We start from the raw sequence: 20,636 nt of genomic DNA on the forward strand, positions 1-20,636 counted from the left end.
CCCTCGCTTCTGTGGTCTCCTGGCCAAGGACCCGTGACCTGAGTCAAGTCACGTGGAAGCAAACACCGGGCAAGTGCAACTCAGGAACATTCCACACACAGGGCTGGCTTGCATTCTTTAAGCCTGTCCATGGTGTGACCCTGGCTTGTGTGGCTCAGTGGATTGAGTGCCAGCCTGCGAACCGAATGGTCGCTGGTTCGATTCCCCATCAGGGCACATGCCTGGGTCTTGGGCCAGGTCCCCAGTAGGGGGCGCATGAGGGGCAACCACGCATTGATGTTTCTCTCCCTCTCATCTTCCTTCCTTCCCTTCTGTCTAAAAACAAATAAATAAAATCTTAAAAAAAAAAGTCCATGTTGTGAAAGACAAAGAAATACTAAAGTACTGTTCCAGGTACAGAAGAGTAAAGAAACATGGCCAGTTCATGCATGTGTGATCCATGCTTGAGGCTTCTGCTAGAGGGGAAGAATGGTACCAAGAATTTATTGGTATAATTGGCAAAATTGAAATACGGATTGCAGAATAGAAGAAAGTATGTACGAAGGTTAGATTTACCGATTTGAAAACTGTTCTGTGATTATGTAAGAAAATATTCTTGTTCTGAGGAAGTATACAATGAAGCATTAAAAGTACAATAGAGGCATGAACTATATAAGCTCAAATGGTGCTGAAAAAAGTAATCACAATAATCCAACAAATGTGATGGAATGTAAAAACAGGTGATTATTTTGGATAAAGGCTATGTGGGAGTCATCTGTAACTTTGGCAACTTTATGTGTGGAATTATTCACAATAAAGAGTTCAAAAATACACAAAGTCACAGGCAAGGCTCGATCTGAATGCTTGTACTGCAGACACACACAGGCACGTGCACACGTCACTGAGATATTCACGGGGAGGTAATTTATCTGTGTCAGGGGAAGGACAGGGGGGTCCTTCTGTTGCGTGGTGAGCACGTCCCTCAACTCTTGCTTGATGGAAGACGGGAAGGGGAGTAGACCCTGGCGATGGGTCTCAGAGTGGAAGATGGTGGCTCTTGCTGGGGACTTGACCACTGAGTATCCCAAGAGGTCAGTTTGCTTCCAGTCATGCTCCACGAGCATGGACATGAACGTGGCCATGGTAAAATGGAACTTCCAGGTCATAAACAATAGAAGACAGAGAGGACGCCATTAGAAATTGTCCAGGAGAAGCTGGCAGCACAGGGACCACGGGGACCCTGGGGCCAGGGTCAGCTTGGAGATACAAGGGTGGCTTTGCAAATGATGTTTCCCTTGTTGGTGCATCACTGAAAGCCTTCAGATGGGGATTTGCTGTGTTTGCAGTGGCCACAGGGGCTGAACTTTAGCCTGAGGAACAGATAAGGAGCAGTGCTCAAGATAATGCCTGGAAGTAGCTTGGTGGCTTCTTGACTCTGTTATAAAAGTAAGATTTCTTCACTATAAAAAAAAAGAAATGGGAGATGGCAAGACCTCCTTGCTTACGCGACACCCCCTTGTGACTCTCGTTTCTCCCCTCCCCCGGCCCCCTGAAATGCCGAGCACAGTGGTAGGGTTGCAGCGGCGGGTCCTCACACTGGTGTGTCATCAGCTTCGCTTCGGCCATGAGATCCCGACGGCCGCAGGGCCGATTTTCTCCATCTTGTCTTTCTAAATCTTCCTTCCCAACCAAGCTCCTCTTTGGAGATTGGCATTTTAGTTCAGATTGCAGTGGCCTTTATAGGCTTATTTTTCTATGGTAAACAAACAACCCCCACCCCCCATACTTTTGAAGCCAGATCATTTGACACATGTCTGCCACTACCAAGCAAGCCAACGAGACCACCACTGAAGGGGAGCTTTTCTGATAGGGAGCCAGGGGCAGATCTCTGTGGTCACACCCCTTGGGAGTCACGGCTGAGGATGGAAACCTCTTAGAATGGCTGGTGTATCTTTGGCATGGCTGCAAGAGTTGTCATGGCTTTCCTAACGTATTAGGTGGTTTACAGTTCAGTGGTCTAAGGCCCATCCAACCAGGATTTATTTATATTCAGCTTTGCCTTTGAAACATCCCACTGGTCTGACTTTTGTAAAAGGCAAACCTAACCTATTCATTTCCCTCCTCCCTCCCTCATCCCTTATTGAGACGAATAAATAATAGAAGACTGGCAGGTGAGACCAGCAGGCTCGATACAGCTATGATTTAGACTTGGCTAAGTGACTTTTGGAGAGACATTGGAGCTTTCAGCTCACGAGGCGTCCGTTGGTGCAGTGAGGCAAGCGGATCTGTCCAAGAAGAGGCCAATGGGATGGGGGAGTTGATCAATATTTCCGGGGGTACCTGCTGTTCTCCCCATGGCGGGCATCTAGCGGAGAAGATGGCTAATTTTAGTTGAAGCTTCCTACGTTTATATTATAAGGCTTTCTTTATTTTAAAAGCACATATTTATAATCAAGGCTTAACTCTGCCCAAGGAACTAAAACCTGTAGGGGAACCAAGAGAGGTGAAAACATTTCAAGGCCATCTTTATTAAGAAACTCCTTGGGCTGGCAAAAATTGCTTTCCAACTGCTCACCTCAAATCCTAGGTCCTAGTTAACTTTAGCTTCTGCAGCTGAACTTTCCCGCCACTGGAGTCTTCTCTTTCCTTAGTGAGTAGCTCTTCTAGAATTCTTTGGGAGAAGTCACTAAAGAAATGGGACTTCGAGGCATGGGACAAAGGGTGGCAGAGAGTGTGTGGGGGTTACCTCAATGCAGAATTCAGGATATGAGATGCTTTATTTGCCAGGTCACATTCAACCTAAGACGTGGAATCTCTTACAGAAACACTCAGCACGTACGTGTGTGTGCAGGGTGGTGCAGATGCCTGTACGGCAGCACTGCTGGGACTGTGGGCGTTTAGGGGTGTCCCGTGTCCGTCGTGACAGAACTGAGTCAGTTGTTTCCCGTGCTGAGAGATACTTTGCAGCCGTTTGAAAGAATGCAGTAGAGGTAAATGCCCTCTACAGGGAGGTTCTCAGGACGTATTGCTATGAGGAAAAAGCAACTTGCTGAACAACGTACACAATGTATATAACATAAAAGAACAATGATTCTTTTAAATTAAACAAGGAGATTCTCAGGAGGTATTGTTATGAGGAAAAAGCAACTTGCAGAACAATGTGCACAATGTATACAACATAAAAGAACAATGATTCATTTAAATTAAACGGTTGTGTAGTATACTTGTAGGTACACGTGTTGCAGGTGTATAACTAGAACAGGGATGGAAAGGATGGCCATGAAACCACAGTCCTGGCTAATTTGGGGGAGAGTGGAGAAAAGGTGACTTTTATATTTTGCTCTCCAGAATTGATTTGTGTTTGAATCTGAGTCATAAGAATGTGCTTATGTTGCTTGTACAACTTTTAAATAAGATTTTATTATTTACGTTTTAGAGAAAGGGGAAGGGAGGGAGGGAGAGAGAGAGAGAGAGAGAGAGATAACCATCAGTTTGCAAGAAAAACATCGATGGGTTGCTTCTTGCATGTCCCCCTCTGGGGTCCTGGTTCACAACCCAGGAATGTGCCCTGACCAGGAATCGAACTGGCCACCTTTCTGTTCTCAGGCCAGTGCTCAACCCACTCAGCCACACCAGCTGGGGTGCAGTTTTCAAAAGGTCATCTGATGCATTCAGTTTCTCCTGAAAACCAGAAGTACTAACTTTGTAATGATGTGTTGAACTCCTTGTGCGGGTAGCTCTTGGGCATCTGACTTCATGCTACCCACCCCCCTCCAAGAGTTAAAATCCAAGAGTGATGATTTCTGTGACATCCCCTCTAAGTCATGCCCAGGTGGTGTAACTGGTTTAACATGTTTGCTCTACCCTCAGAGTTGGGGGAGTGTCTCTTGAAACTCCTTGAGAGCATATCTCCCTCTCGTCATGACCCCTTTAACCTGATTATTGTGCTAAGCCAGGCTGCCCGGCCCTATGTGCCCCGGTGACTTCACTCCTCCTATTTTGAGTCTCAGGGCTACAGCATGAATGGAGGATCGACTTTCACTAAATTCCTTATTTTGATGAGGGAAGCTGATGAAGGGTTCTGAGTTCTATTGGCAGTTAGAACAATTCATCTTGATGACTGACTTGGGTTTTTTACCACAAGAAGAGTCAAGCCCTTTGGTTCTAAAGATAATATATACCAGATTCTGCTCTACCGAAGCCTGAGCCAAGGAAACTCTTCTTCCCCTGTATCTCAGTTACCTATTTCTGACAACTAGTTCAGTTATCTGTTTCTCACAGAGCCATGGCTCGTCTCTGCACGTGGCATCAGCTGGGACCCCTCAACGAGGGGCTGAAGGATTCACCTTCCAGATGGCTCACTCCTGTGGCTGGCAAGGCGGTGCTGCCTGCTGACTGGGGGCTCAGTGAGGCTCGTGGGCCAGGGTCCCCTGGTCCTTGCCAGGTGGGCATCCACACAGGATGGCTGGGTTTCCCCACAGTGTGGTGTCTGGGTTCCAGAAGGAATCATCCCAACAACACAAAGCAAGTGTGCGTTGTATTTACATTACATTGTAATGACCTGCCCTCGGAAGTTACATGAGGTCCATTCCACTGTGCTCTCTTGGTTGAGGCAGACTCATGGCTTACTCAGGTTCAAGAGGAGGGGACATAGACCCCACGTCTGGATTGGGGCAGACGTAGGCCATCTATTGGCCACACCTTGGCTTTGAGAAATAGCACAGGGAGCATTGATTACTGGATCGGAAGTAAAAAATAATAGCAGTTCAGCAAATATAAAGACTGAGACACGGATATTTCCAGATCTTTCTCAATCAGATCTTCTGTAGTTTGGTTGATCATGAATTTTCCCAAACCCAGTAAAACTTACTGTCAAGTGCAAAATGCAGAAGAATGACGGTTCAAAAAAAAAATTAGCCTGACCGATCAAGCAACTCTTCAGAGAAAAGCAAACCAGCCTCTCTGGGTGGGTCGCTCAGTTGGTTAGAGCATCTTCCCAGTACGCAGGGTTTGCAGATCCCGGTCAGGACGCATGTAAGGGTCAGCCACTGAACGCATAAGCAAGTGGAACAACTAACAGATGTTTATCTCCCTCTCTCTCTATCTCAAATCGATGAATAAAAATTAGAAAATAAAAAATAAAACAACCCAATGCCAACGTTGGATTTAGGATTATTTATTACTTACTTAATTTGACTTATCTGAACCTCTCTTCCATCAGAGAGAGAAATAGGTAATTACATCACACCATCTTATTTATTAATTAAATGATACAAGGTAGTAAAAGTTTATTGGGATTTTGAATTAAAGAAGGTATAGTCATTGTTAAGATTATTGTGGACATGACTATGTCACCTATTAAGGTAGCTTTCTTGCACCCTCATTTTATCTTGATGGAAGGAAAGAATACATTTGAAATAATGATTTCTGTTTTGCTTCATTAAATTTTGATTGAAATGAGTGTTTCGTATATAAACCCCGTTGTTTTCTCATGGGGTTTGAACAGACTCTATTCAGAAGAGCATTCCCTATGCAGTGAGAGATTCATTTGGAACATTTTCTGAACTTTGTTAGTGACTGGAGGGGAGGGCTTTCGGTGGTGAGAATGGAGCAGGCGCCAACATGGAGGGAAGACTGATGCGGTCAACTCCACGTGGTAAACTCCTTGTGAACATTGCCATAGGGTGCTGAAGAGTACCGCAAGCTTCTAGAAAAGGGGCTATACAAATGCAAAATACAACAATTTTGTCCTTTTTTTAAAGTATGCAAGTTCCCTGGCTGGCGTAGCTCAGTGGATTGAACGTGGGCTGCGAATCAAGGCATCGCAGGTTCGATTCTCAGTCAGGGCACGTGCCTGGGTTGCAGGCCACGGCTCCCAGCAACCGCACATTGATGTTTTTCTTTCTCTCTCTCTTGCTCTCCCCCTCCCTTCCCTCTCTAAAAATAAATAAATAAAATCTTTTAAAAAATCCAGTGGTTATTAAATAAATACTAAAAAAAATCATAAAAAAAATGAAGTATGCAAGTGAGAAAGGATCAGTCTATTTGGCACAGAGTTCTTCTTTTTTAAAGATTTTATTTATTTATTTTTAGAGATGAGGGGAAGGGAGGGAGAAAAGGAGAGAAACATCAATGTGTGGTTGCCTCTCATGGGCCCCCTACCGGGGACCTGGCCCACAACACAGGCATGTGCCTTGACTGGGAATCGAACCAGTGACCCTTTGATTTGCAGGCAGGCACTCAATCCACTAAGCCGCACCAGCCAGGGCACAACAATTTTATCTTCTAAAGATAAGTAGTAGGTGGGAAAAGACTATGACAGATATACACCTGTACCTTGGAAAAGCTCCCTGGCCCTTTGGCAGGTAAAGTAGCAGGAGAGAGGAGTCTCCTCCTCAAGTGGGGTCAGAGCAGAAAGCTTCTTAGGCCATTGCACGTCAGCCAGAGACAGTGGCCGTGGGCAGCTGGCAGACAGTCACTCCTTGCTGCCGTAGAGCATTTATGGAAATGAAACTAAAGGAAGTATGGTGGCGGTTGGAGAGGAACATGTTGGTACTGGCCCTGAGGTAAAATAAGCAGAGGTGATTGTAGATCTTTGCACCAGAGAAGAAAAAAAGAGGAACCGACACCCCCACAGAACAGGCAAACTGGCAGATTTGCCTTGGGCTGGGGGAGCGAGATTAGAGAGCAAAGGGGCTGCTGGCCGTTGTTTCCGGGCAGAGGGAGCGAGGAAGATGTTCTGCAACCGACTGGGGTGATGGCCGCACAACTCCACGGTTATACCAAAAGAGCACTGAACTGACGATTTCAACAGGCGAATCATGTGGTACATGAACGAAATCTTAATAAAGCTGGTATTTTGAAAAAGCACACCTAAAGTTGAGTATAAGTAAAAATACATGTGCAGATTAATAAACATTTGTGCTGCATGGAAAAAACAAACACACCATTGACTTGTCCATCCCTGTGTCCCTGTCTGTCTCCCAAATCGTTGTAACCCCTTTTGTTAGTTTCTTCTGTGTCTTTCCCAGGCTTGGAAAATGCAGATGTAAGCAGACGGGAATATAGTCTTTTATTCTTCCCTTTCTTACACGATACCAATGAACAAATGAAATAGAAACAGACTTACGGATACAGAGCACAGAGCGAGGGAAGCCAGAGAGGAGGGGTGCTGAGCAGTGGGTGGAAAGAGGTGATGGGATTGAGAGGTGCTGATTGTTAGTTACAGAACAGGCGTGGGGGTGTAAGGTAAAGCACTGGGAGCACAGCTAACGGCATTGTAATAACTGTTGCACAAACTCTTCTGCTGTTTGTATTTTCTCTGTACAATGCATGCCAGAGATCTTTCCACGCTAGCACACAGAGCGCTCCCTCCTTCATTTTCACAGTGCACAGTCTTCCGTTGTGCCGCCGTTCCAGTGCCTATTTAACCAGCCAATCTTCTAATGATGGACTTTGGGCTATTTCCAGTCTTTTGCTTCCACAGTGTTACAGTGAAAAACCACGTACATGTGTCATGTCATTCGTTACAAGATCAATCTGGGAGACAAAGTGAGATTGGCAGATGAAAGGGTAAAATATATTCATAATTTTTATAAATTCATAATTTACCAAATCATTTCACATTTTGTACTCCCACCAGCCACGTGTGATAGTTCTGGATTTCCCCATACTTTTGCTCATGTGTTGACAAAATTTCTAGCTGGTGAAACCAAATTATCTGTATAGTTGAAATAGGTTTTTCTTTTTAAAAAACCAGATTTTATTTACATATTTTTAGAAAGAAGGGAAGGAAGGGAGAAAGAGAGGAGAGAAACATCAACGTGTGGTTGCCTCTCACACGCCCCCTACTAGGAACCTGGCCTGCAACCCAGGCATGTGCCCTGACTGGGAATCGAACCCGAGACTCTTTGGTTTGCAGGTGGGCACACAATCCACTGAGCCACACCAGCTGGGGCCAGACATGTTGTTCATATTACTAATAAAGCCAAAGTTTTTAGTACATTTAAGATCCAACCATATTTGTTTTTCTGTGAGCCGTCAATATGCTGTGACCACTGTTTCCCCCTTTGGCATGTGTCTTGACTTTGTCGTATTTTTTCCCATGCAGATGTTTTTGATATTTATGGAATTAAATTTATTAATGTTTCTTTCCTGGTTCTGGATTTTGGGTGATATTAAGAAAGCCTTCTCCTCTCCAAAGTTCCAAAGCAGTCCACCCACAGTGTTCTTCTAGTACTTTCGTGTTTTATTTACTAAGTGCTTTCAACTGTTTATTAAAATAAAAGGTTAAAAGAAAATGGAAAGCCGCTACCAATATTTATGATTCAAGTGGTAGCTTATTGTAGACAAGCAAAGAACAGTTAACTAACATTAAATGCCAATTTATGTTTAACTAGTTAAGAAATGCTCTGTATATGAAGGTGGATACCTTGTAATAGTTATCAGGTACATACTGAAGGCTTCTCAGCTTTGAACTTTGCGCAGATGTAAAAAGGGAAAGAGGTGGGATCTATTTCCCCATCCATTGCATCTCAGCTCACCTTGAGACTTATTCTGACCGATAGAATGTGGCAAAGGTAATATTGCACAATTTCTGAGCCTGGCAGGTTCTCCTGGAGATCAGGTGCCATGTGAAGAAGATGAGCCTACAGCCGGCACCAGGCCCCACGTGTGCGAAGGAAGCCATGTTAAACCGACCGGCTCAGGGTAAGCTGCAGTCGGACCAGAGCCCCATGAGTGACCCCCCGGGACACCAGCCGAAGAGCAGCCCCGCCGAGCTCAGCTGAGCCCAGCCCATATCGCTGAACCATAGAGTAACGAGCCAACAGTTGTTTTAAGTCCCTATTTGGGGGATGTGGTTTGTTACACAGAAAATAGATAATGCCTACGCATGGTTTTGTAGGGAGTTTTGAAAATACTGAAAGCTAGGCTCGGTTTTGTTCATTCCCACACTCTTCATCTCCATGCAGAAAGGATTCAAGACCGCCATGGTGGGAGGACCCTGAGGTGACCCCCAATTATCCCTGCCTTCTGGTGTTCGTGCATCTGTATAATACCCTCCTCTTTTGCCTTAAAAAAAAAAGATTTTATTTATTTATTTTTAGAGAGGGGGGAAGGAAGGGAGAAAAAGAGGCAGAGGAAAATCAATGTATCTTCCTCTCTCATGGCCCCAACTGGGGAACCAGCCTGAAATCCAGGCATATGTCCTGACTGGGAATTGAACTGGCAGCCTTTTGGTTTGCAGGCCAGCACTCAATCCATTGAGTCACATCAGCTGGGGCTATTCCTCTCCCCTTGAGTGTGAGTTGAAACTAATGACTGTTTCTAACCAATATGGCAACAGTGATGGGATGTCATTCCCCTGATTATTTTACACAGTGTAGTACTCCATTAGGCTACAGATTCACACTGGGGTTCTCCTTCTTGGCTTGATGAAGCAAGAGGCCAAGCTGAAGAAACTCGTGCAACCTCTAGGAACTGAGGGCGGCCTTCAGCCAACACCCAACAGGAAACAGAAACCCTCCCTTCTACAACACAGGGAAATAAATTCTGCCAGTAACTTGAGCATGCTCGGAAGCCAGTCCTCTGCCGGCTGAGTCTCCAGAGGAGAATGCAGCTCAGCTGACACCTTCAGTGCATCCTCATGAGTCCCAGAGTGAAGGGTCCAGCGAAGGCGCCCGAGGCCTGCTCCACAGCGACTGTGAAATAATAGATGCCCGCTGTTTGCTCCACAACCCAGAACATGAATACAGCCTCGGAGGCAGCCTGGGCATTCAGCCCTTTGCCAGGAAAGCAGTCCTTGCTCCCAGAAGAAAAAACTGTGGTTTGTGAAAAGAGGAGGACATTCTGTAGCTTGGTGTCCACATTTTTGGCATCACTGGGCCACACTGGAAGAAGAAGTGTTGTCTTGGGCCACACATAAAATACATTGTGACATGGAATCACAAAAAAAATCTCATAATGTTTTAAGTAAATTTATGATTGTGTGTTGGGCCGCACTCAGCCATCCTGGGCTGCATGTGGCCCGCAGGCCACAGGTTGGACACCCCTGCTTTAAAAGGTCAATTCTCATCACACCCTGATTTATTTTAGAATCCTGGGGCAGGAGGGTATGTATTTTCCTGGTTGACTCAAAACACTGAGGACCATTTCTCAGAGAAGGTGGGTCAGGAAACAAATTAAATTTGCATACATGTGTCAGGGGTTCTTTTCTAGGTACCAATGAGGAAGTTAGTCAATTTCCATTGGGTTGAGAAAAAGAGAAGTATGTTAAGCGCAAAAAAATTTACCTGAAGTACATTGCAAGAAGGTGGCTTTGGTCTAAAATTGCAATCACGGCAGAGACCCTTACTTATAAGTCAGGAGATGGGTGACCTCCTGTCCACTTTGAGACAAGCCAGAGGTGGGAGCCATCCTTCAAACCCGTTATCCTTACACCCCACCCACTCCACAGTCAATCTGCCACCGAGTCCTCTCAGTTTGACTTCCTAAGTATCTCTTGGAAACATGCGTTTCTCATTTCTCTTCTTCCATGACCGAAGCTGAGTGGCCGCAAGGCTCTGAGGGACTGCTGCTGTGGAACCCGACGGGCTCCCGTACCCAGTGTGGCCGCCTCCTTCGTGCACTCGGTGAGCGCTCCCAAGTCAAGTCTGATAATATGATGCACCCACCCGTTCCATCTTCCCCGTGTGGACATTTGAAATATCTTCAACGGCTTTTCATTGTGTTTAGTTGGAAAAAGACCAAGATCTTAAAATGGCCTCATAGCTCTGCGTGATTTGATGCTTGTCACTATTGCTTTGGATGAACCCTGCCCCTCAGCCTAGCCGAAATGGTCTTCTGTTTGATCCCCCATCATCCTATGGTCTGTCCTGGCCTCAGGGCCTTGCTACCATCCTCCTAGGAGTGACCGGCTCCGATGTGATTTAGTTAACTCCTGTTTGTTTTGGGGCTCACGACTTCCTTGGAGTCATTTTCCTTGAGTTCCAGACAATACAAGTTTCTCATATATTTGAGAATACATGCTCTCATAATACTGTATTCCTTATGTACTCAAAGGTATTCAAAACATTTCCCAGTTTGTACATGAATTAGTGTGACAATTCACATAATATCTGTGCCCTTTATTACACCGCCTCGTGATAGCTGTGACCGTGTCTCGTTTGGCTAGTATGACAGCCTCATTGCTTAGCACAGTGCCTGGCATGCAGCGAATTGGTGTCTATGCAAATACAGGGGTGGGCAAGGGTAGGTCTACAGCTGTTTGTGTGGAAAAACACATTCATTCGGGTTGTGAGGATCTCAGTGGCTTTATTAACTGAAAAAATGTCTCAACGGCACAGGGCACTTAGGTACAAAGCAATCTTGTCAGTGCCCAAGGGGCTGGTCTTCCTGACTCACACATCCTGGTAGTCTCCTCGCTCCACTCCAGCACCCTCTGGCAGAGAGATCTTTACTGTCATCAGTAACCCTAATTTTGCCCACCCCTGTATTTGTTCATGGATCGAATCAAGGACCTGGGTTCTAGGGCAGACTTCGCACTTTGCCAGATGTGTTAGTTGGGAGATTACTTAACTTCTCTGAACTTCAGTCTCTTTGCAAGTTAAATGGTGTCATGGTCTGGGATTCCCAGAAAGCAGGACCTAAGACCAATAGTACCTTTTGTGCTACTACTATTTTGCTAGGGAGTGCAGCTCCTGGAAACAGGACCACGGGAGTGGGGTGGGTAGAGGAGACTGTTCTGCGAGGTGTGGGCCCAGCTCCCAGTGGAAGGTGAGGTCTGATGCACAGGACCCACGCCCACAGATAGGCTCTCCCATGGGCAATCAGGCCTGCATTGTACCTGGGCCACTTTGAGACTTGCTTTTTGCTAAAACTCCCTTGCCCTGAATTGAGGCATTAAGTGCTTACTGTAACTTCCTGAAGTCTGTGCTAAACCTCCCCAGTATGAAGTGTAACTGGTTCAACCACTTTTCCCTTTGGTCTGCAACATCCTCCTCTTTGAAGTAATTAGCAACCTTCTTTCCAATGTTTTCTGTAAAAGGTAACCACCTAAAGGGAACCTGTGCATAGTAGATGAGGACCATCATGGAAGGTGCCCAGAAAAGCAATAAAAGCTTGTCAAGGCAAGGGCCAGCGCACTCCCCCTTGAGAGAGTGGCTGTGCCGTCCCCTTTCCTTCCTCGGTAGTCTGTGTGAATTTGTCTCGTCTCACCCATAACGCCTCGGACCCCATGAGCCGGGGTCCACGTCATGGGGGAATGATGAGGGACGGAGGGAGAGCCATTTCAAGAATGGGTGGCTGAGCTTGCTGTAGCTAAGCGCCACTGAGAAGTCGGAGAAAGGGTCTCCACAATCCACTTGAGAGAGAGAGGGGAACGTTCACCCACCAGCTTGAAGCGCTATCCCCTGCACACTGCCGGGCTGTCCCTCGTGGGGGGGGGGGGAGAGCTGTGGACGGGACAGACTACGTCACTTCACGAGTCCATGCAGAACCGCAGCGTGGCACAGGCACCTCTGCTGAGGGTCCGAGTGGGGGATTCTGGAGAGCAGGCCTGGCATGTACTCAGCAGGCAACAAATAAATGCTCCTTGTTATTAGGAACCTATATTTTGGTTCCTCAAATATCATATTCTCTCCCTTTCTTCCTCTCCCACCCCCTTTTTCTAGACAAGGTGGTTTTGAAAGTCTACCTTGTGGAAAATAAGGGAAAACATGCTAGGAAAACTGAGGAAAGAAAAAAGGGATAGTATGTACAGTCTCAATAATTTGAAGAGTGTAGTGCATATTTTTGTAGACAAAGTATGTGGCTATTCATTACATTTAGTTTTTCAACAGTTCATTTTTATTGTATTTTCATTACCATTTATCCCCTATACCCTTTTCCACCCCCACCCACCTCTCTCCCTACCACAATCGCCACAACTGTTGTTCATGTCCATGAATTTTTTCTTTTTTAAAAAATATTTTATTGATTATGCTATTGCAGTTGTACCATTTCCCCCCTTTTTCCCCTCTGCTGTGCACACCACCTCCCACCCACACTCCCCCACTTTAGTTCATGTCCACGTGTCATACATATAAGTTTTTTGGCTTCTACATTTCCTGTACTATTCTTAACCTCCCCCTGTCTGTTTTCTACCTACCATCTATGCTGCTTATTCTCTGTTCCTTTTCCCTCCTCTCTCCCCCTCCCACTCCCCACTGATAACCCTCCATGTGATCTCCATTTCTGTGGTTCTGTTCCTGTTCTAGTTGTGTGCTTAGTTTGTTTTTGTTTTTTTTTTTAGGTTCGGTTGTTAATTGTTCTCATTTTACTGTTCATGCTTTTGATCTTTTTCTTAGATGAGTCCCATTAACATTTCATATAATAAGAGCTTGGTGAAGATGAACTCCTTTAACTTGACCTTATCTTGGAAGCACTTTATCTGCCCTTCCATTCTAAATGATAGCTTTGCTGGTTAGAGTAATCTTGGATGTAGGTCCTTGCCCTTCCTCATTTTGAATACTTCTTTCCAGCCCCTTCTCTGTCTGCAAGGTTTCTTTTGAGAAATCAGCTGACAGTCTTATGGGCACTCCTTTGTAGGTAATTGTCTCCTTTTCTCTTGCTGCTTTTAAGATTCTCTCCTCTTAGATGCAGATTAAAAGCACAATGAGATACCACTTCACACCAGTCAGAATGGCCATCATAAACAAAGCAACAAACAACAAGTGTTGGAGAGGCTGTGGAGAAAGGGGACCCTAGTGCACTGTTGGTGGGACTGCGGACTGGTACAACCACTATGGAAAGCAGTTTGGAACTTCCTCAGAACACTAAAAATGGATCTGCCTTTTGACCTGGCAATTCCACTGCTGGGACTATATCCTAAGAACCCTGAAACACCAATCCAAAAGAACCTATGCATCCCAGTGTTCATAGCAGCACAATTTACAATAGCTAGATGCTGGAAGCAACCAAGATGCCCATCAGTAAATGAATGGATCAAAAAACTATGGTACATTTACACAATGGAATTCTATGCAGCAGAAAGAAAGAAGGAGCTCCTACCCTTTGCAACAGCTTGGATGGAACTGGAAAGCATTATGCTAAGTGAAACAAGCCAGGCAGTGAAAGACAAATACCATATGATCTCACCTTTAACAGGAACCTAAATAACAAAACAAAGAAACAAGCAAAATATAACCAAAGACAGTGAAATAGAGGACAGGCTGACGGTGACCGGAGGGGAGAGAAGAGGGAATTTGAGGGGACAGTGGGAAGGATTTACAGGAACAAATTTGGAGGACACATGGACAGAAACTAGGGGTGGGGGGTAATGGGGGGGAAGGGGGGAGGGTTGGGTGGGTGGGCTGGAATGGGAGTAGGGGGGAGAAAACTGTACTTGAACAATGATTAAAATAAAAAATAAAAAAAAGATTCTCTCCTCTTTAATCTTGGCTAACGTAATTATGATGTGCTTTGGTGTGTTCCTCCTTGGGTCCAACTTCTTTGGGACTCTCTGAGCTTCCTGAACTTCCTGGAAGTCTATTTTCTTTGCCAGATTGGGGAAGTTCTCCTTCATTATTTTTTCAAATAAGTTTTCAATTTGTTGCTCTTCCTCTTCTCCTTCTGGCACCCCTATGATTTGGTTGTTGGAACGTTTAAAGGTATTCTGGAGGTTCCTAAGCTTCTCCTCATGTTTTTGAATTCTTATTTCTTCATTCTGTTCTGTTTGAGTGTTTATTTCTTCCTTCTGGCCCAAACCGTTGATTTGAGTTCCAGTTCCCTTCCTGTCACTGTTGCTTCCCTGTACATTTTCCTTTATTTCACTTTTCATAGCCTTCATTTTTTCCTCTAATCTGTGGCCATATTCAACGAATTCTGTGAGCATCCTGATTACCAATATTTTAAACTGTGCATCTGATAGGTTGTCTATCTCTTCTTCTAAATGTTGTATTTTTTCTGGAGCTTTGATCTGTTCTTTCATTTGGGCCATTTTTTGGGTCTCTGTGTGATTGTTATGTACAAGGGGCAGAGCCTTAGGTGTTCACCCGGGTGGGGCAGCCCACGTGGCTGCGTTATGACTCTGTATGTGGGGGAGGGGTCCGAGAGGGAACAGTGGCACTTGCTCCGCTTTCTGCTAGTTTTCAGTCACTTTCCCCGATACCCACAACCAAAGTGGGCCCTTCTGGTGCTGATTCCTGGGTAGGTGGGCTTGTGTACATTCTAGGACCCCATGTGTCTCTCCAACGAACCCTCCTGTGAGGCTGGGAGTTTCTCCCAGCATCTTAACCCCCACAGGAGTTTTCAATTGGTGCTTTGAGGCTTTATTTCCCTGCGCTGGGACCCTAGGTTGTCTGGTCTGACCCGCTCCCCAGTTTCCCTTAGTTTATCTGCGCGCGAATGTGGGGCTGTCTGCTCTACCAGCCACCACCTCGCTGGGTCCACCAGCCGCCCAGCTGCCCGTCTCTGCCCCTCCTACCTGTCTGGATGAATATTTCTTCTTTAACTCCTTGGTTGTCGGACTTCCATGTAGTTCGACTTTCTGTCAGTTCTGGTTGTTTTGTTTCTAAATTGTTGTTGTCCTTCTTTTGATTGCGTGAGGAGGCACAGTGTGTCTACCCATGCCTCCATCTTGGCTTGAAGTCCGTGTCCATGAATGGTTTTTCTTTTTTGCTCTATCCCTCCAGCCCCAGCCCCCAGTCATTACATTCATTATAGCATTGTTTGTAGTAGCAAAGATTAGAAACAACTTAATGTCTATCAATAGGGGATTGATTAAAAAAATTACGGTATGTTTATACGATAGGATATAATGCAGCTGAAACAAAGCATGAAGAAGCTCTTCAGTATTATTATAGACAGCTCTCCAACATCAATTAAGTGAAAAAAATCAAGATGAAAAACAATGCAGAAATATGCTATGATTTGCATAAAAAGGAAAAAAGTTTATTTTCATATTTGTTTGAATGTACATTTAAAAAACTCTAGAAGGATATCTAAGAAAGTAATATTAGTTGTTAACTTTGTGTCTGTGAGGTCTGTCTGGAAAATGTCGGACCATTGTTGATGAGAACGGTTTGCATGACATTGATGTAACCTGGCAGCCAAGGAGAGTGGACTGGAATGCGCAGGTGTGAGCAATGATGACTTTACTGCACTAGTCAGTGGGGGCTGTAGACACAGTTGAATGAGCATGTGTACTGTGTGGTCGTCACACTCAAAATGACTGAAAGAGTTGAGCAACAAGTCTGCATCAAATTTTATGTTAAGTTTGAACATTCCTCCACAGAAACTATTAGGGTGATTCAGAAGGCCGCAGCCATGGGCAACTGGTGATTGGCAGCTTCATCATGACATAGCACCCGCTCATGCATCAGGTCTCAGTGCAGAGTTTTTTGGCAGAAACATCCAATCACCCAGGTGACTCAGCCCCCTACAGCCCAGATTTGGTGCCCTGAGACTTTTGCCTTTTCCCAAAACTAAAATCACCTTTGAAAGGGAAGAGATTTCAGACTGTGGATGAGATTCAGGAAAATATGACAGGGCAGCTGATGGTGCTTGGGAGAACTGGGTGAGGTCCCAAGGTGCCTACTTGGAAGGGGACTGAGGCCTCATTGTCCAATGTGCAATGTTTCTTGTCTCTTCTTCAATAAATATCCCTATTTGTCACTGCATGTGGCTGGATACTTTCTGGACAGCCCTCACATATGTGCCCATGTATTTTGGTGCCCTTACTGCATAAAACGTGACCCCAAATTTATCAGCCTAAGACGACAAATATGTATTATCTCACAGTTTCTGTAGTTCAGAAATGCAGGAAGGGCTTAGAGGGGCAGGACTGGCTCAGAATCTTCCATGAGGCTACAATCAAAATGTCAGCTAAAGGTTTGACAGGGCCCAGGGGATCCACTTCCAAGATGACTCACTCACGTGGCTGTGTGCGAGAGGCCTCAGCTCCTTCCCAGCTGGGCCTCTCCGGAAGGCTCCTTGCATGTCTTCATGACATGGCTGCTGGCCTTCCTCAGACTGAATGACCTCAGGGAGAGAGGTGGAGAGAGGTGGAGAGAGATGGGAAGAAGGAGAGCAAAGAAGCTGCAAAGATTTGTATGGCCTAATCTGACACACAGTCACACCTCCCATATTCTGTGCCTCTGGAGAGGGGAATTAGGCTTCACCTTTTGAGAGCAGGAGTATCAGAGGATTTGTTGACATATATTTTGAAACTGCTAAGGCAGGGGAAAGGGGAAACAACTGGGTCAATAGAAGCAGGCCTGGAACGAAGATTTTCCCTGTGTCTATGTTTATGCTTCTTCGACTATGTATTTGACGATATTAATCCAATAAGAAGTTAATTACATTCTTTTACAAGGAGATACATTTAAACTCTTTGGGAAAGAATTGGGAGGTGGAAAAAAAGAGAAAAAGCTAAACGTGAATAGGAAAACTTGTTTGAGGTGAAGTTGAACTTTGCCCACAATAGCCAGGAAATAAAAAGATCTACTTTGTGCTCACCCCGCCCCCTCCTTCCACCCACGCCAGGGCTTGGCGCGGTGACCGTGTGTGACCCGCTCCGGATAATGGTTCTGTGGCGGGGAACGGCTCTATGGCCAGGATGTTGTGTGGGACAGGCGTGTATCATTTATGAGGGCTTAAGTCCTGTTACAACAACATGTGTCTATCTAAGCCATTCTGTTGCCACAGCCTGCGGTCACTGCTGATTTAATGTATTAGATGGCGTACAATGCTATTCTTAATAGGTCATGCTTTACTTACTCGCTCCACCCTTCTGGCCTTCCAAAACCCCTCTCTGGTTTGACATTTGCTCTTTGACATAACTTGCATAAACCTGTTAAGCAAGCCAAGAGAAGGTAACCTAGTGATTAAATGGAGGGAGATTTAATGTCCGCAAAGACGTGGCACGGAATTGGAACAGGTTTATTGTCTCTCCATAAAGTTCTTTCCGGGCGCGTGCACCGGGCAGCACTAACTGTCCTCACTGCGCCCCGGTGGTCACTTTCCAGGTCCGGAGGTAAGGCGGAAAGTTTTACAAACAGAACTACTCCATTTGTTTTAACCTCTTTAAGACAGCAACACACCAAGAAAACACTACAAGTCCCCTTTCAGGCTGTTCCAAGGCGGTTGCTGCTTCAGGGAGCAGGATCAGGGAGTGCGGGCAGAGAGCGCGACCCAAGTCCTTCCTGTGTCTCGCGGGGACCCTGGACTCCAAGCCGGTTCCCGCCAGCCCGGCCGAGGCCAGCTCCCAGGGTGCTGGTGTCGGGGAGCCTAGGGCACCGCTGGAGGCGTGCGCCCTCGCGAGGCCACGTCCCCGATTCGTGGCTCCAGCCCTGGTTTCTCGAGAGGCGGACGGAGGGAGGACACGACATGGACGGGGGACCGCGGGCCATCGCGAAGGGACGCCGAGGCAGGGGAGAGGGCCGGCGGGGAGCCCAGGGTTCGGGAGCGGTCGCGGTCGGCGGGTGCGGGCCCGCCGCTTCCGGCGCCCCGTGGGCCAGCCCCGCGCCGGCGGTGCCACATCCTCTGGTGACGTCAGCCGGCGCCGCCATATTGGGAAGGCGCCGCCGCCGCCTCGGAGCTCGGGCTGCCTGCGGGGCTGCGGCCGCAGGAAGGAAGGAAGGAAGGAAGGAACCCCCGCTTCGCCGCGCCGACGCCCGGCCAGCCCGCTCGCCCGGACCCGTCTCCCCATGAGCGCACCCAGTTCGGCCGCCGACGGACGTCGCCCCAGCGTCCGGATTTAACACGGAAGCCCGGGGCCCGGGCCGCGGGGGGAGGAGGAGGAGGAGGGAGAAAAGCCGGTAGGTCCCGCGTCCCTGTCGGCCCGGCGCGGCGGCCTCGGCCGGAGCCATGACCTCGCTGACCCAGCGCAGCTCGGGCCTGGTGCAGCGGCGCACCGAGGCCTCCCGCAACGCCGCCGACAAGGAGCGGGCGGCGGGGGGCGGCGGCGGCAGCGGCGAGGACGACGCGCAGAGCCGCCGCGACGAACAGGACGACGACGACAAGGGCGACTCCAAGGAAACGCGGCTGACTCTGATGGAGGAGGTGCTCCTGCTGGGCCTCAAGGACCGAGAGGTGCGGGCAGGGCGGGGGCGGCCGACGCGAGGCCCGGGTGTCTCGGGCGTCTGTCCTCCGAGCTGCCGAGCCCTGCTCCCGGGAGCGCCCGGCTGGCCTGGGGCTTCCAGGTCCTCCCTGCACAGACGGCTCGGATTTTCCCTCACTCCGTTCGTTTCTACTCCCTGGGCGTCTGCATTTCTTCCTCGCCCCTGTGCGCGTGGCTGATAGCCCGTGCAGACCCCAGGTGAACGTCCTCACCTGGAGACTGCCGGGTAGAGTGAAGCACCTGGAGCCACGAGCGCCCGAGACTCCTGGGTTTTGCAGGTTTTAGGACCTGGGAGGGCTCCACCGATCTGCTTTCTGGGAGATTTTTAAAAAGTTTAAGGTGTACTGTTTGGAATCTTTAAAAATGTCGGTAAGATGGTAATGAAGGCAAAGTTGTTTCTCTGATAAAGTTAAAAGTCCAACAAAATCCTGATGACACTTTCTGGAAAATGACTTTCTAGGTAAACTTGCTTTGGGTGAGGGGTAATTTTTAGTGTCGCCTTTACAAGCTATCAGTTAACTATTCTCCAGAAAGTATTGCCATCTCAAGCGACGGCTTTTGCGTGGGGTGCTTGAAATAGTAGGTTTGTGATTTCATGAAAGGCTTCAAAGCCTTAGGTAGGTTGAAGTTGCCATAGGCATTTCTTTGTGTTCTGACCTGGAAAGATGATTTCCACCTAAATATCTTATAAGAATTTTCACACGTAGAGAAGTTGAAAAAAATGCTACAGTGTACACCTTCTGTATTCACCTCCTGTGTTCTGTCACTAACATTTTGCTGTGATTGCTTTATCGCCTTTCTACCTACAAAAAGGATTTTTAGAGACTCCCAGACTGTGGCGAGACGGGTAGTCGAAATGGTGTTTGGTAAGGTGCTTGCAGAAGCTTGTTTTCTTTCAGCATGGAAACCAGACATTTTGAGAGTCAGATACAAAAATATCTAAGTTATTTTTCTTTTTTAAAAATGTATTTTAAAATTATAGTTAACATGCAAAATTATATTTATTTCAGGTGTACCGAAGTTTTGTTTTGATTGTAAGAATGTTTGGTCAATCCCAGGAAGGTGGGCAAAAATTTTTAATTCTTAATGAAGCAACTTAGTTTTACTTCATCAGTACTTATCAGATACAGGTGAGGTTATATATATATGGACTGTTGGTGGACTCTGGAGATTTAGTAACCGAATGGGCTCAAGGTTGCCCTGATAGAATTGTCTAGAGCATTCGCAATATCTAGGTTTCCCATTTGCTCAGGTTTTTACTAAGATCACATGAAAAAAGGTTATGTTCCTCTGGCTGCAAAGTGGGCCTAGGCTGTATATGGTATTTTTGTTCTTCGGAAAAATAAACTAGATATCTAGTGTCCTAGAATTGCCATTTTAGGAAGTATTTAACTTGCCTTTTTTAACTTTACAATTTAGAATCTTGGTAATAAATATTTTTCTTTAAGTTCATAATAAACATCTTTTTCCTTTGGGACAAAAGTAACGTTTTAGAAAAAGAAAAAGTCAAGTGAGGAAAACAAGTTGTCTTTATTCCTGAGTGGATACTTCAGTTTTA

General features: G+C 46.5%; 1 protein-coding gene across 2 annotated transcripts in view; it reads left to right on the forward strand.

The window, feature by feature from the left end:
- Positions 1-18,550: 18,550 nt before the first annotated feature.
- The window catches only part of GOLPH3 (golgi phosphoprotein 3), a 40,767-nt gene continuing 38,681 nt past the window's right edge, over positions 18,551-20,636 (forward strand). For both annotated transcript variants that reach the window (XM_028513929.2, XM_036020232.1), the window contains exon 1: positions 18,551-19,050. In XM_028513929.2, coding sequence (XP_028369730.1) covers positions 18,826-19,050 — 225 coding nt within the window. In that variant the 5' untranslated portion in view covers positions 18,551-18,825. The remainder of the gene's footprint in view (positions 19,051-20,636) is intronic.

This window comes from Phyllostomus discolor, chromosome 3, assembly GCF_004126475.2.
Source record: "Phyllostomus discolor isolate MPI-MPIP mPhyDis1 chromosome 3, mPhyDis1.pri.v3, whole genome shotgun sequence".
Classification (NCBI taxonomy): domain Eukaryota; kingdom Metazoa; phylum Chordata; class Mammalia; order Chiroptera; family Phyllostomidae; genus Phyllostomus; species Phyllostomus discolor.